General features: G+C 57.2%; 3 protein-coding genes across 4 annotated transcripts in view; 2 read left to right on the forward strand and 1 right to left on the reverse strand.

Moving 5' to 3' along the window:
• Positions 1 to 15,847, reverse strand: part of TSPEAR (thrombospondin type laminin G domain and EAR repeats) — a 125,727-nt gene that overhangs the window by 82,492 nt on the left and 27,388 nt on the right. The gene's annotated exons all lie outside the window — the stretch shown is intronic.
• LOC123630810 (keratin-associated protein 10-4-like) lies at positions 898 to 1,797 on the forward strand. Of its 2 annotated transcripts, XM_045540816.1 has the most exons (2): positions 898 to 1,374; positions 1,477 to 1,797. In XM_045540816.1, exons 1-2 carry the CDS (start codon positions 898 to 900, stop codon positions 1,795 to 1,797), a joined length of 798 nt encoding a protein of 265 aa, XP_045396772.1. The 2 variants fall into 2 exon arrangements, with proteins under 2 accessions (XP_045396772.1, XP_045396771.1); XM_045540815.1 differs by having other exon boundaries at positions 898 to 1,797.
• LOC123630813 (keratin-associated protein 12-1-like) lies at positions 10,665 to 11,033 on the forward strand. The gene is made up of 2 exons (XM_045540822.1): positions 10,665 to 10,883; positions 10,938 to 11,033. Exons 1-2 carry the CDS (start codon positions 10,665 to 10,667, stop codon positions 11,013 to 11,015), a joined length of 297 nt encoding a protein of 98 aa, XP_045396778.1. The 3' UTR covers positions 11,016 to 11,033.

Consider the following 15,847-nt stretch of genomic DNA (forward strand, 5'->3'; position numbering starts at 1 on the left):
CAGAGAGTTACATAAAAATTTAAAGAGAGAGAAACTACAAAAAGTAATAAATGACCAGCATCGAACTCTCATCAGCAACACTGGACATGACTCAAAAGTGGAGGTTTGTGTTCATTGTTTTGAGAAAATGATTATTTAAAACGAGAATTCTATACCCAGCCAAACTATCCCCTCAGTGTGAGGGCATTGAGGCACAGGGAATACTAAAATGAATGCCTTGAAGTCACTGGATATGAGAAGTGCTGACCTTTCTCCTTGGCACATGAAAATGGGAAAGATCGGAGGACAGCTTCAGACACAACAGAGAGGACTCCGAGTGCATCATGAAGAACTGAAGAGATGGAAAGAGAAAGCCCCGGACACCCGACATCGACGCTGCCCCGGGCGCTGTCCGCAGCAAGGCACAGGTGTTTGAAGGAGGACATTCAGCTCCACTGGCCAGCTGTACTTCATCACGTGTGCTCGCTTTTCTTCATATTTATATTTTAAAGCAGTTAAAGTAGTAAAAAAAAATATTTAATCACTTCAAACATAGCATAGATGGACCCAGAATTCTTCTCTTTGGAAAAGTGTTCACCTCTAAAACCTCAGCTCAACAGAGGCTCGCCTCTAATATTTTCTACAACTTTTCTAGAGCCAAAATAGTAACAGAGGAGGAAACAGAGTCCTGCAACATACACACAAGTTTATGAGCAAAAAGATAATGGCGGATGATAAACCAGCACTAATGAGGGGCTCCAGCCACCAGCCAAACACCAACAGGGAAGGGGAGGCTTGTGGGGCCTCCTGTCCGACAACCAGCCAGGAGGGTATAAAACCCCACAGTGCTGAGCACTCACTCACACACTCACTCACTCCTCACACTCACTCCCGCACCCTGCCCGGCTCCACCCCAGCATGGCCGCGTCCGCCGTGTCCGTCTGCTCCAGCGACCTGAGCTACGGCAGCCGGGTCTGCCTGCCCGGTTCCTGCGACGCCTGCCCCGACTCCTGGCAGGTGGACGACTGCCCAGAGAGCTGCTGCGAGCCCCCCTGCTGCGCCCCCAGCTGCTGCGCCCCGGCCCCCTGCCTGACCCTGGTGTGCCGCCCAGTGAGCTGCGTGTCCAGCCCCTGCCGACCAGTCTGCACCAGCACCTGCACGCCCTCGTGTTGCCAGCAGTCTAGCTGCCAGCCGGCTTGCTGCACCTCCTCCCCCTGCCAGCAGTCCTGCTGTGTGCCCGTGTGCTGCAAGCCCGTGTGCTGTGAGCCCGTGTGCCCTGAGGCCTCCTCTTCATGCTGCCAGCAGTCTAGCTGCCAGCCGGCTTGCTGCATCTCCTCCCCCTGCCAGCAGTCCTGCTGTGAGCCCGTGTGCTGCAAGCCCGTGTGCTGTGTGCCCGTGTGCTGCAAGCCCGTGTGCTGTGAGCCCGTGTGCTGCAAGCCCGTGTGCTGTGTGCCCGTGTGCTGCAAGCCCGTGTGCTGCAAGCCCGTGTGCTGTGAGCCCGTGTGCTCTGGGGCTTCCTCTTCATGCTGCCAGCAGTCTAGCTGCCAGCCGGCTTGCTGCACCTCCTCCTCATGCCAGCCGTCCTGCTGCAGACCTTCCTCCTGCGTGTCCCTCCTCTGCCGCCCCGTGTGCAGACCTGCCTGCTGTGCCCCCGCCTCCTCCTGCCAGCCCAGCTGCTGCCGCCCGGCCTCCTCTGTGTCCCTCCTCTGCCGCCCTGCCTGTCCCCGCCCGGCCTCCTCTGTGTCCCTCCTCTGCCGCCCTGCCTGCCCCCGCCCGGCCTGCTGTGGCCTCTCCTTGGGCCAGGGGTCCAGCTGCTGAGGGGCTGGATCCCCTGCCCTTGCAGGCTGCGTCTTTCCCCGCCCTGCAGTGGCTGCACAGCTGCTGCCTGGAGGGGGCTTTGAGCATGCAGCCCCTCCCACGTCCCTCCCAGGAAGAGGTGATCCACACATCCCTCAACCGGGTGCCTGCAGGCCCTCAGGACTGACAGTTTGCATCCGGTATGACAAAGGCCAATTGCCACCATAATCAATAAAATGTCTATGTCAGGAGTTATGGGTTGTGTGTGTTTCTGCTCCTCCCCTGAACCCCCACGACCACCCTGGATTTGGGCTGCACGTCCCTGTCATGTAGGAGCCAGACAACTCACATGTATTCTCAAATTCCGAGGTCAAGGCACATGAGCGACAGCAAGATCCGAGAGCACTCGCAACCCGGCTGCGCTTCCCTTCCCTACCCCGCCCACAGGGGATGGGCTCCAAGCTGGGGCAGGTGCAGAGCAGGCACAGATGCTGAGGGGCTCGGGCACTTGCCCACACCTGTCCCCGGCCTGTCCCCGGCCTGTCCGGGCTGGAGGTGAGCTGAGGAGAAGCAGAAACCCTGCCCTGTTGGGCCCTGAGAGCTCTGGGCACCGGGCTGGGCTCCTGGCGTGTGACCCGGGATGGCAGACCATGTAGAGAGGTGCCCACACAGAAGGGTACCCTCGAGTTGGCCCAGCCACAAGAGTTTGAGGACCATCCCTGTGTGCTCTGAAGAACCGGCAAGTTCTATGGGTCCCAAGATGGGCTCAGGAGTCACTTAGACATCACTCTTCCTACCTGGAGCTTAAGGCTGGTTGAGGAGCACAGAGCAAACCCTTGGGACAGTGGGGGAGGACAAGGCTGCAGTCTCAGTGGACCACTAGCACTAGAGTGTCAAGAGGGCACCAGTCAGACCAGTGGGGTCAGGATCAGCAACAAGCACCCCACTTAACCCCTGAGCCAGGAGCAGATGGGACAGCCCAGCGGGCAGATGGCACCTCCTGGGGGCTGCGGGGCCTTTAGCCCCTCTCCCACCCCAGTTCAGCTCAGCCCAGAGAAGAGGGACGGAGCAAAACCCTACGAGGACCTTTACACAGAAAGTGGCGATTCAAACCTGCAGGGACTCCTCCATTTCCCAGCTGCCAGAGTGCACGCAACACTGTGTCCACTATCCGCTTACTCAGGTATTAAGAAAGTACGGCCGCCCTGGGTCAGTGCACCAAGGCCTTGGACTCTTCCTGGCGCAGAGTTAGAAAGGACGGGGGAGGCTCCACCTCACGGCCAACCAAAGACGCGTAAGGCTCAGGGCTGCCCACACGTGGGCCCCACAACTTCAGACCCCAGCGAGGCCGAAAGGCAGCCCAACAGGTGGGCAGGTGCATGGGATCTTTCGGAGCCATTGGATGGCAACTGTCCAGCAAGCCAGGGACAGCGTGGACAGGCACAGACACGTGTACTCCGCCGGGCTAACACGCAGGTTTGCTGGTGGCGCATGTCCTGCACCCGTGGGCACCCACCCGGGCAAGCTGTGACACCAGCGCCTGGGGAGGCCGGCTCGGGAGAGGACGGAGGCTCCTCACCGTGAAGTGTGAGGTGCGCGTCCGCGAGGTGACCACAGCGCCAGCGCTCTGAGGCCTCCAGGCCTGTGACCCTCCTCCCAAGTCAGGGACGGTCTTCAAAGCCCACGTGATACGAGGGACGGCGAAAGCTTCCTCTCCCGCCTGCCGGGCAGAGCAGAGGGCCCCTGGGCAGGTCCGGGGTGCGAGCAAGGCTCCCGCGCCCAGGGGTCGGTGACAATGCGGCTGCCCGGCGAGGCCATTTCGTGGGTGCGGGGGAAGGGCCACCGGGGCGGGCGCCCTAAGAGCCCCTCCTGCGCGGCACGTGCTCCTTGGCCTCCGGCACCGCAACCGGCTGCAAACGCAACGCCCCTGTGCGGTTCTCCCACGTCGCCAGTGCCCAGGCCTGCGAGGTTTGCCGCCCGGACTGTAACTTTCCGCTTCACTGATTCCCCCCCTTTCGAGTTGTTTTCCCAGAAATAGGGGACCCCCTGCAGCCCCGCAGTAACTGCGGATCCTTACACCGCCCGATCGCCCAGAGAAGACAAGCGGCCCCACCACAGCCGCTGCCCAGGGACCCCCACCCCGCCGTGCGCGAGGCTGAGGGGCGGCCGGCGTCACCCAGCGGCTAATGCCACTGAACTGTCCTCCTTGCGAGGGGCTCGCCCGACAGTTCTGATCGCGGACGCGTGTGCCAGCGCGATTTCTCACTGCGCCTGCACGCCCCGCACCCAGCCCGAATACGACGCGGTACCCCCGACTCCTTGCGCGGTTCATTCCCGCTCTGGGAAGCCCGGGTCGGTCGGGGAGGCGGATCTGGGGCGGGAGTTCCCGCGCGGTGAGCCCCTTTCTTCCTCCGCAGCCCTAGTGGTCTGGGGCCCTGGCTTCCTGTGCCGCTGAGCTTGGGGACCCCCTTTGCGGCTCCTCCACAGCGCCACGGTGACTGAGAGTTCTAGACGTGACTCTCCCGCAGGAGGGACGCGCCTGCCCGCCTCCTCTTAGGGGGTTTCTTGGCTCCCGACTGCGCGCGGCACCCTGCGTGCCCACCGCGCCTTCTGCGGAGGACGGCGCCGCTCCGGGCAATCCACACCCTCGGGGCGACCCCAGCACCCGCGCTGGAACCACGGGGGCCACGCAGCGCTGCCCACACGCAGCGTTGCTGGAGCGGCGCAGGGCTCTGCCTTCGGCCGCTGCCTGGACGGCGGGCGGGCGCGGGCGCCCTCGGACCCCGCATCGGCCCTCCCGGTGCGCCGCGGGCCCGGCCACGAGCTCCAGCAAGGAGCTCACAGAGCGGACTCCTCCCTCCCAAGGAAGCAGCAGGAAAGACGCCACAGTCCAGGGGAGCCAGGGCGCCCCACACGGGAGCTCGGGCTGGCGTGGGCTCTGGCTGACCGTCTGTGGGTTGAGTCGCGTCCCCCGAGAAAAGACACACTGGAGCCCTAACCCGAATGCTTCCAAACACAGCCTCACTTCCTAATCTGAAATGGGGCCTTTGCCGATGTAATCCCGTCAAAACGGAGCCGCCAGTGGGTGCTGTGTCCCTGTCAAAGTGGGACATTTGGACACAGGCATGTCCTGTGGGCAGGCAGACGTGGAGATCGGGGTGATGCTGCCACAAGCTGGGGGTGCCAGAGACCAACGAGCACCAGGACCTGGGGGAGGGGGCGCCTGGGACAGGTTCCCAGGAGGGACCAGCCCTGGCGACACCTCGGCCCTGGACTCTGGCCTCCAGACTGAGAGGGGACACGTCCTGCTGCCACCGGCCCAGACACCAACTCGCTCGCCACACAGCCCTCACGACGGCCGGGTCCAAGGACAGGGGGCTTAGGGAGGGTTTCCCTGGGAAGAGCCCTGCTGCCCCCCTGGGGGAAAGGCCTGGGCCCTGGACCCGCAACAGGCCAGTGGAGGGGGAGCCAAGGAAACCCCAGGGACGGGACAGAGTCCCTTGCAGTGGGACAGCCACGGCCCATGCTGGACGCCCTGGGAGGGACGAGGACGATGTTCCGTGACACTCGGGCCCAGGTGTGGGCCCCACAGGAGAGGGGCCAGGCTCGACTCTGACACGGGGCAGAGCTCGGCAGAGGGGGCTGTTGGCACTGCCGGGCGAGTAGGGCAGGAGCCCAGGACAGGCAGGCAGTCGCCACTGCGCCACGGGGATGCCCCTCCTTCCCCTTTCCTCTCCCCCCACCCCAGCCCTGCCCCGCCCCGCCTCTGTCCCAGCGGCTCTCGGCCACAGTGGAGAGACCGAGGAGGGGCTAGAAACGCCAGCAACGCCAGGCTGCGAGGCCGGAGCTGCACCAGCGCCCTGCGGCCACGAACTCAGTGGCTTCAACAGCAGATTCATCACCGCATAGGGTGGGCCGTGAAGTCTGGGTGGTCTCACTGGGCTGAGGTCAGGTGTGAGCAGGGCTGGTTCCTTCCGGAGGCTCCAGGGCAGAATCTGTCTCCTTGTCCCTTTCAGCGTGGAAACTGCTCACACCCTGACCCGGGGCCGCAGTGGAGCGTCCTGCCCGCCCTGCCCGCCACCTGCCCCCAGCTCCCTCTGCCAAGCGCCCGCTTGGATACCGTGGGACACTCGCCCACCACAGGGTTAATTAGCCACATCTGCAAAGTCCCTTCCGCCATGTACGGGGCTCACCTGTAGGTTCCAGGGACCAGGACATGGACGTTGCTGGGCACTGTATTCAGCCGACCTTCGGAGCAGACCCCGACACCCCCTCCCCTCCAGCCGGGGCAGGGGGGCTGCAGGCTGCACTGGGGTGTGAACCCTCGTTTGCAGACCAGGGCGGGGGTGGCGCGAGTCAACGGCCAGGCAGATTGGCGTCACTGATAGGCTATCGGACCCGAAGACGAGGGATTTGTCCTCAGTCTGACCCTAAGGAGAGTGAGGACTGACCTCATGCATTTGAGGGACCGAGTGGGACAAAAGGAAGCCACTGGGGGGTCACATCAGGTGGGGCGGGAGGAGCAGGGCCTCTGGCCTGAGACAGGTGGGGAGCCCAGGTCCCGGCCGACACCTTCTGTGACTTTGCCATCTGTGGGGAAGGGGCCGCCCTGCCGATGCTAAGAACAGGACGTCGATGACCTCAGATGACCACCCACTTCTGATCTGCATTAGATCCCTGCCACTAGGGGCTACACAGCCTGGTGACTCACACCAGACAGCGTGGACGGCCACGTGGACAGTGGCCTGGACAGCCCGGGTGGGGAGTGCTGGGGACACTGGGGGTGTGCCACAGGCCCACTGGTTGGGATCGAGTGGCTTCGCTGCAAAGCAGAGAGAGGGCTGGTCAGGTACACGGGGATGATGTAGGGACCACCTGGTAGAACTTCAGGGAGCCTGGCTCCTTGTCACCTCACCTCTAGGAGGGTCGTAGGGGGCCACCTGCTCAGCAGCAGGTGGGGGTGTGGCAGGTGACAGGCTGCAGACCAGGGTGGGGCGGGAGGGGGCCATCCACAGGAGGACCTTCAGCTCTCGGGCACACAGGGGACTGGCGGCTCCCGGCGGGCACCAGGCCACCTGGCAGGAAGAGGACACACCTCACAGGGGCCTGCACAGCACAGCCACACAGGGGGTCGGGGGCATCAGGAAGTCTTGCAGCCCTGGGCTGGGCACTGGGCAGTGAGGACACAGCGCAGGGAGCCTGAGGGCAGCTGGCGTGGCACATGTGGGTGTGTGGCCAGGTGGGGTCGGGGCAGAGGACAGGGCTGGTCTGGGCTTCCCTGGACAGACTGCACACGCAGGCCCAGGGCACCCCGGCAACAGGCCACCGAGGTCTTTCTCCTGCAGGGGTGGTGGCTGTTCCCCCTCTGCCCTCTCCTGTGGGTCTTTCTGGGGGTTCCTGTTGGAGCGACTCGGGTCAGGAAACGCATCCAGCGGGAGGCTCCTGTGGCTCGGCAGACATTGTTTCCCAGAAATGGAGGCTTGGCCGGGTGGGGAATGGCTGTCGGGGAGGGTGGGGGACCAACCTTGCGGATGTGCATGGTCGATGCCTGCTGGTGTCCACGCAGCACGACTGTGCTCCCCGTGCCAGGGGCTCATGTGGACTCAGAAGGCAGCCGTCAGCCTGGTCCTCGCACTGTCAGCCTGGTCCTCCCAGCCAGAGCAAGCCACTGGCTCCGAGTCATGGGAATAGTCACTGGGATTGCAAGAACCACGGTGCACTGAGGGTGGCCGTGGGCCAGGCCCTGTGACAAGCTTTCAGTGGCTTATCCCCCTTGGCTCTGCCAGCAGCGGGGGCTGACACCCCAGGCGCACACATGTGCAGTGAGGAAGTTGCAGAAGGTTGCGTGACGTGTGCATGTTCGTGCCCGCTGCCCCCGGAGAGTGGGGTTTGGGCTGCTCGGTCCTGCTCCGGGATCCGTGGTCTTGACCACTGTGCCAAGTGGGGCTCGAGGGTTCAACAAGGGATGCGTCCTGACGTCCTGAGTCGGCTGGGACGGATGAGAGTGACAGGCAGACACACGAGCACATCAGTCACACAGGGCTTCGGAGAACACGGCTTGGCTGTGCGACCACAGTGGCTCCTGCCGTGGCCTTCAGCACCGCCCACCTGAGCCGGGGGCTCTGCAGGTGGAGCCAGGAGGACAGTCGTGCAGGGAGGGGCTGGTTCCCCCCCCCCCACGGGTCCAATCAGAGTCAGGCTGGGGAAGGGAACACCTGGCTAGACAGCCCGGGACACCCATGTGGGGGAGCCGCAGACGGAGCACGGAGGAAGTGCTCCTCCTCGAATCCCAGCTCTTGGCTGTCTTTACGGAGCAGCCATGGCGCCTCATTGAGTGCTGCTGCCACTCAGGGGACGGGCCACCTCTCAGGGTGGGGCTGCTCTCTCCAGGGCTGCCCTCTGGTCCCTGTGGGTCCTCCCTGGGGCAGAGGGGGTGGGCGAGGGCACTTCTCTCAGGAAGCCGTGGGGTAGGCCAGAGCCCACACTAAGGAAACCCCGCCAAGGCTGGAGACCACTCTGGGCCTCAGAGACCAAAGCCGTGGTCGGAACAAGACGGCCGACACACCCAGAGCCGACCGTGGCCACGTGCCGGGAGTGACGTGACCACTACAGCCCAGGGACAAGCCAGGAGCGTCCACAAGCTCAGCCCATCACAGGCAACTCCTCTGCACTGGCCACAGAGCAAACCACGCTTAACAGCAAAGAGACCTGGGGCAGCCCAAGGGACCCCGTGTCCACGTACGGCCCAGGCGCTGAGCAGTGCACTTGACAAGGGGCGGGGTCCCAGCAGTCAGCTGCAGGGGAAGCGCGGGGGGGTCTTTGCCAGTAACCTGCTGCTCTCACAAGGCTCCAGCTGCTGCCTTCCTGCAGGCGAGCGTCCACCTGAGCACACCCGTCCCCACTGCTGTGGTGCACGTCTGCCGGCGGCGAGTTCTCTCAGCTATTGCTCTTCTGGAAAGTGTTTTCGCTTCTGCCTCAGATTGGAGGGTTTGTTTTACAGACGGGGAGTTCTGGGCTGGCGGTGCAATCTCCCTGTGCTAAGGAAGGGTCCCACTGTCCTCTGGCCGCCACAGTCCCTGTTGAGAATCGGAGCCTGTCTCATCCTGTGCGTCCCTCACACCTCGCACGAAAGGCCCACAGCTGCTCCCAAGGTTGTCTCTTTTTTTTTTTTTTTGAGACAGAGTCTCACTTTGTTGCCCGGGCTACAGTGAGTGCCGTGGCGTCAGCCTAGCTCACAGCAACCTCAGACTCCTGGGCTCAAGCGATCCTCCTGCCTCAGCCTCCCAAGTAGCTGGGACTACAGGCATGCGCCACCATGCCTGGCTAATTTTTTCTATGTATTTTTAGTTGTCCAGATAATTTCTTTCTATTTTTTTTAGTAGAGACGGGGTCTCGCTCTTGTTCAGGCTGGTCTCGAACTCCTGACCTCGAGCGATCCACCCGTCTCTACCTCCCAGAGTGGTAGGATTACAGGCGGGAGCCACCGCGCCCGGCCCCAAGGTTGTCTCTTTCTATGTGGTTTTCACCATTTAACCACCTTGAGTTTAGATACGGTTTTCTATGTATTAATCATGCTGCAATTTTCTCATTCTTGGATCTGTAAATTGCTATTAATTTAAAATTAAATTTTAGGATTTTGTCTATTTTTTCCTTAAAACTTGTATATGCTTCAATATCATTCCCTTCTCTCCTGGGTGAACTCGCTTCTGCCTCGGACCCTCTGATCCTGTCGTCTTTGCTCTTTCCATTGTCGTCACTATTTCCCTCCTTCTTGAGATCCTGTCCACTGCTGAGTCTCCCAGTTCACCGACTCTTCCTTTCCTGCCACGTGGCTCCTGACTCCCAGCCCTGGCCCCCAGGTATCACCATGACACCCTGTCCTTGGGTCCACGCGATCCCACCCGGCCCCCTGTAACTGCACCCAGAGTGGGGATTTCCTGCATCCCAGAACATGCCGGTGTCCCCAGCAGCGTCTGGTCCCTCCCACAGCCACCTGCTGGGGGCGAACACTGGCCCTGAGCCTGGCACCGCGGGGCCAGCTTGGCACTGTCACCTCTCAGGTCCCCAGACCACCCCTGGCGCCCCTGTTACTCTGCCCCTGCAGAGTCCATTTCTTCCCCAGGACTCAGCCACCCGGGAGGCGTTTCACACATGACTTCATCACTCCTGTGTCCCCTGCCTGCTGCGGCAGGGCCCCGAGGCCGGGACTCTGCTGTCAGCACACAGTGTGCGTTTGCTGCGGGAACAGGAGAATCCGTGGACAGACGGCCGTGTGGCAGGGGATGGCTGGCGCTCCGTGCAGGGCGGGTGGCGGGTCTGGTGGCCTTTGCAAGTCAGCATCGCTCTCCTGGGCTCTGCGGGCGCAGCACAGAGGGAGCCGCAGGCCACACGTGGGCAGACGGGCTCGCTGGGCCCAGAAAGGCGACTCACACTCAGACAGGGGTGCAGACGGGGCCCGCAGACGAGGCAGTTTGCCACCCTGTGCTTTAAAGCTTCCTGTGCGGAATCTAAGCTCACGACACGGGGTTGCCTCCGCCCTGCTGACAGCGTCACCCAAAGCAGAAGCAGGGTTCAGAGCGTCAAGCGGAGCCAGGGGTGCCGTGTGCACGACCCGGCCTGAAACACGACAGGAACCTGCCCCGAGTCCAACCAGACCGCCCTGTTTACGGAGAAGAACTGCGCCCCGAGGCCAGGGGTGTTTATGGCGGGGCAGACGCAGGGAAGTGACCTGCGAGAACAGGTGTGGGGACACGTGGGGGAAGCAGCACGAGGAAGACAACAGCTGTGCCCTGCCGCGCCCGACGCTGCGCCTGGGTATAAAGGCCACGCAGGGACAGAGCTCCCGACACCAGCACCCTCCTGCCCAGCCCAGCCCGCCGCACACCGGTATGTGCCACACCAGCTGCTCCTCGGGCTGCCAGCCGGCTGGCTGTGTGCCCAGCCCCTGCCAGGCCACCTGCTGTGTGCCCCTGCCCTGCCAGTCCTCCGTGTGCCCGCCTGTGAGCTACAGGCCTGCCGTGTTCGTGCCCGTGAGATGCCAGACCTCCGTGTGTGTGCCCGTGATCTGTAGGCCTACTGTGTGCGTGGCCCCCTCCTGCCAGTCCTCCGTGTGTGTGCCTGTGAGCTGTGGGCCCACTGTGTGCGTCACCCCCTCCTGCCAGTCCTCTGGGTGCTGCCGGCCCCCCTGCCCTGCCCTGCTCTGCAGACCCATTGGCTGCAGCACCCCTTCCTGCTGCTGACCACGAGTCTCCAAACCAGCTGCCTCCAGTACAGATGGGTCCACACCTACTCCCCACTCGGCACGAGCGCTTGGTGGGCCCCCAGGTTCTGCCCATGGGACAAATGAAAGTGTGCTCAGCAAGCCCTGTGACCGCTTGGGTGAGAAGGTGGCAGGATGTTCCAGGCCCTCCCTGAGCCCGGGACCCCTCAGGATGTCCTGGCCCCGAGGATCCTTCTCTCACTCCAGCAGGAAACCAAAGCCCGTGTGAGCCAATAAAGCAGCCCTCCCTGCCAGCTCGTCTCTCCTTTGTCTCGTCACATGGCTGAAGTTCCTCCCGTGAAGGTGCACACGAACGTGTGGGACCACAGCCGGTCCTCAGGGAGCTTTCGTCCCGATGCTGAGCTAGAGTGGGGGGTCCCTAGTGGCAGTGGGGGTGGCCTGAGGGTGCTGTCCCCACAGCCACCTCCTGAGACTCCCACCGCCAGTGGGAGGAAAGTAGAAGAAAGAGTGCTCTACCCTGCAGGATGGGTGAGAAACAGGCCTGGCCCCAGGTCCCTGCAGTACCCACAGGACTGTGACAATAGGGAGGGCAGGACACGCTCTCACAGGAGCACCCAGCACACATGCAGAGCAGTGTGTGCTGCCCAGGCAGGGGGAGCAGCGAGTCTGGCAAAGCCTCCCTCTCCACGTCCCGGGCCCAGAGGGCCTGCCTGAGACCATCCTGCGCCAGGACCACAGAGGGCCGTCCTCCTCCCCCTGCAGCCCCCCAAGCACAGCTCAGTAAGCAACGTCAGGCCAGCTCTGGGAAGGGGCAAAAGTCTGCAGAGACCCCCAGTGTGTGGCAGGCATGCTGGGGCATCCGAAACTTGGGATGGGGCAGAACCACCGAGCTCCCAGCCCTCAGCCGAGGCACGAGGACGGGCAGCCCACCGCCAGAGGGGCGTGGAGTCTTTGGTGCACAGAAGGTAACCACAGTGACAAGGAAACCCCAGCTGAGGTCAGTGTCTGAGCAGACTGAGTCAACCTCCCCCTGCCAGCCCCACACTAATGACCTGACAGGACAGAGAGATACCCATCCAGGAAGGAAATCCTATTTATGTCACTTTCAGTTGTTTACTACATGATGTGGGATATTCAAAGAAAATTATGAGACATTCAGAAAAGCAAGGAAAAACGCACCACTGTCAAGAGACAAAGCAGCCGACAAAACCAGACTCAGAAATGACCCCGGTGTTAAAGCTATCGGACACAAACTTTAAAATAACAATGATGACCATGTCAAAGGATCAAGTGTACAGTATGGACAGCACATACAAACAGATGGGAATTTCAACAGAGAGGCGGAATCTATGAGAAAGGGTCAAATGGATATGGTAGCAATCAAAATGCAGTATCAGAAATGAATTTCTTCAGTGGGCTCATCGGTGCACTTGATACAGCCAAGTGTGGAAGCCTTGAACTTGAAGAGAGGTCAATAGAAACTGCCCAAATTGAAACACAAAGAGCAACATGGTGGGGGTGGGCTGTGGGGAAGACAGAAACAAAACATCCAAGAGCTCTAGGACATGTCAAACCCTCCTTTTTGTATGTGGTCAGAGTCCCGGCAGGAGAGAGAGAAAGAACACGGCAGAAGACACATTGAAGAAGTAATATCTGAGAGATTTTCTAAACATGATGAAGCGCATAAAACCACATATCCAAAATGTTGTGAGAACCATACGTTGGATAACATCTCCCCTCCACAAAAAAGTGAGTGGAGACATCATATTAAACCCGAGACTGTCAAAAACCAAAGGTCAAGAGGAAATCGTGAAAGCAACCAGATTAAAAAAGAATACTACACGCAGAAGCACCACGATGAGGATTAGATCAGACCTCTAATCAGAAATTATTCAACCCAAAAGACATCTCTAAAATATTAAACCAGAAATCTGTCCACCTTGCAAAACTGAAAGTATCTTTATAAAAAGAGAGTGAAGTAAACACTTTTTCAGATGAACAGAGACTGAGAGGCTTCGTGGACAGCCGGTGTGTATCACATGACGTGTTAGGACATTTCCGCACGCCAAGGGGTATGACAGCAGGGAGAAATCTGACCCACACAGAGAAAAGAAGACCTCCACAAATTATTTTAAAAAGAAGATAAATATAAAAGGCATTACAAAATAATTTATTGTCCAGAGCAAACATAGTGACCACGCATGGTGAGATTCTTAGCACAAGTGAAAGGGAAACATGAGGACAGGAACACTAAGGCTGGGGACGGACACTGCGGCAGAGCCCTGACACACAGATGAGGTGACCGCATGGTATCTGGAGGTTAGTGTGTTATGTTAGAGGTGTGTATTGTAAACCCTAGGCCAATTAGGTTTGAAAGGATGTACGCCAAAAGTAGAGATAAAATGCAACAAGTAAGAATACTAAACCACAGAGAGGTGTACAAGCAGGAAAGAGAGAAAAGGAGCAGATGGGATAGAGAACAATCAGCAAGATTATATTTTACATTTAGGTGTGTCAACAATTATATGAAATGCAAACTGTCTAAACACCAAAATCAAAAGACAGACGTTTCCAACTGGAGGCAAAAGCAAGATCCAACTATATTCTATTTACCACAAGACCCACAGTAAATATAAAAACACATTAATAGGTAGGCGAAAATTAAGCAGATGGAAGAATACACCATAGGAACAGTAATCAAATAAAGTTGGACAGGCTTTTAAATACCAAAGTGGATTTCAGATCATGAAATGTTACCAGGGCTGAAGAGGAATTCTGCAGAATGAAAGGGTCAGGACACCAAGGGACCTTAACAGGTTCAGCTGTGCAAGCTCCTAACGACTCTTCCAAGAGTGCTGAACGGAGTGACGTGTGCAAAAGCTGAGAGCAGACAGGATAAGCAACAGAGCACAGTTACCGTGGGATTCCAGCTTCACGGAGCAAGGAGACAGAAAGTCAGCAGGACGCAGAAGGCCCGAGCAGTACCAGCAATGAACTTGACCTCACTGACATCTGTAGAACACTGCACCCAACAGTATAATGCAGTAATACACCTTCTCAGGTGCACGTGGAACGTTCACCAGAAAGGCCTGCTGTGCACCATTTACACAATGAAGCTCAACACATTCAGAGGAGTTGAAATCATGCAGTGTGTGTTCTCTGAGCACGATGCAATTAAATTAGACATTAATGAGGAAAGGAGAGCTGGAAATGCCCTGCGTATTTGGACATTAGCCGGCACACTTCTAAATAATCCATGGTTCAAAGAAGAAGTCATTAGAGACAGAAGGAACTATTTTGAATTAAATACAAGTGAACAGCCGTGTCACAATATGTGGAACTCAGCTAATCCGTGTTTAGAGGGATAAAATGTTATTAAATGTTTACATTCACAAAGAAGAAAGTCCTGAAATCTATTACTTAAGTTTGCACTTTAGGAAAGAAAAACAAATTAAACTCAAAAGAAGCAAAAGAAGCAAAATAATTAAAATACCAGCAAAAACAATGAAGTAAAAAATAGGAAGAAAAGATTCATTAAACTAAAAGCTGCTTCTTTGAGAAGAGCAATAAAATTGATCAATCGCTAGCCGGACTGACCAGGAAAATTAAGAAGAAGAGAAGACACCAAACACCAGCGTTAGCAATGAAGGAAGGGTCATCATACCGGATTTCACAGTTATCTTAGAGATTGTGGCGAAATGATATAAACAACTTAAAGCTATTCATTTGATAGATGACATGGACAAATTTCCTTAAAAAACAAATCTACTAAGGCTTATACGAGAGATTTAGCTAACCTGAATAGTGGCATATCTATTAAAGAAACAGAATTCACGGTTAAAAATCTTTCAACACAGAAAACTCTAGGACTAAATTATTTCATTGACAAATTCTACCAAACACTTCAGGAAGAAATACTACGAAACCTACATGAACTCTGTCAGATATTAGAAGGAAAGGAAGCCTTCCAATTCTTCGTATAAAGTCAGCATAATCTTGACATCAAAATTGGACAAAAATATTTTAAAAATACTACAGACTAATATTTCTATAAACACAGATACAAAAATTTTCAACAAAATACTAGCAAATCAGATTCCGAAATATATAAAAGAGTTTAAAGGTCATGACCATCTTGGATTTATCCCAGGAATATAATGTGGGTTCGGTGTTCAGTAATGAACTTATATAATTTGCCATGTCAACAGACTAAAGAGAAAACCTGTGTGATCATCTGAATAGATACAGAAAAAGTATTTGATAAAATTCAGCATCCATTCAGAATAAATACTCTTTGCAAACTAGGAGTTATGGTAATATATGACCTGATTACTGAGTTTTAAAATGTCCAGTTTAATCAGTCATTTCAATACAGTCAGTTGTCTACACGTCAGTTGCAGGAGGCAGAGGAAGAGCTGTTGACATTCCCCTGCTACTTTACCTTCTCCTGCGCCCCCGACTCCCTCCTGCAGGGCAATGTCCCCCCCACCCCAAACCCGGTGTCTGAGTGAGGAATTCTCTCAGATTTTGCACTTCTGACCATGTTTTCATTTCAATCCTAGTTTTGAAGGATTTTTTTATAGATATAGAATTCTGAGTTGTCAATATTTGTCTTTTGGCTTTTTAAAGCTGTTATTGCATTGCCCTCCAGCGTCTATTGTTCCTGGTGAGAAGTCAGTAGTTCCTCATCCTAGTAAGAATGTCACACCTCTTTGTAAAGTGACTTTATTTTACTGCTTCACAGTTTTCTTTTTATTTTGGTTTTTATCACTTTAAATATTATATGCGTGCATGTGGTTTTCTTCCTATTTACCCTGCCAGGGGTTTTCTGAGTTTCTGTGATCAGTAAGT

This window comes from Lemur catta, chromosome 1, assembly GCF_020740605.2.
Source record: "Lemur catta isolate mLemCat1 chromosome 1, mLemCat1.pri, whole genome shotgun sequence".
Taxonomy (NCBI): domain Eukaryota; kingdom Metazoa; phylum Chordata; class Mammalia; order Primates; family Lemuridae; genus Lemur; species Lemur catta.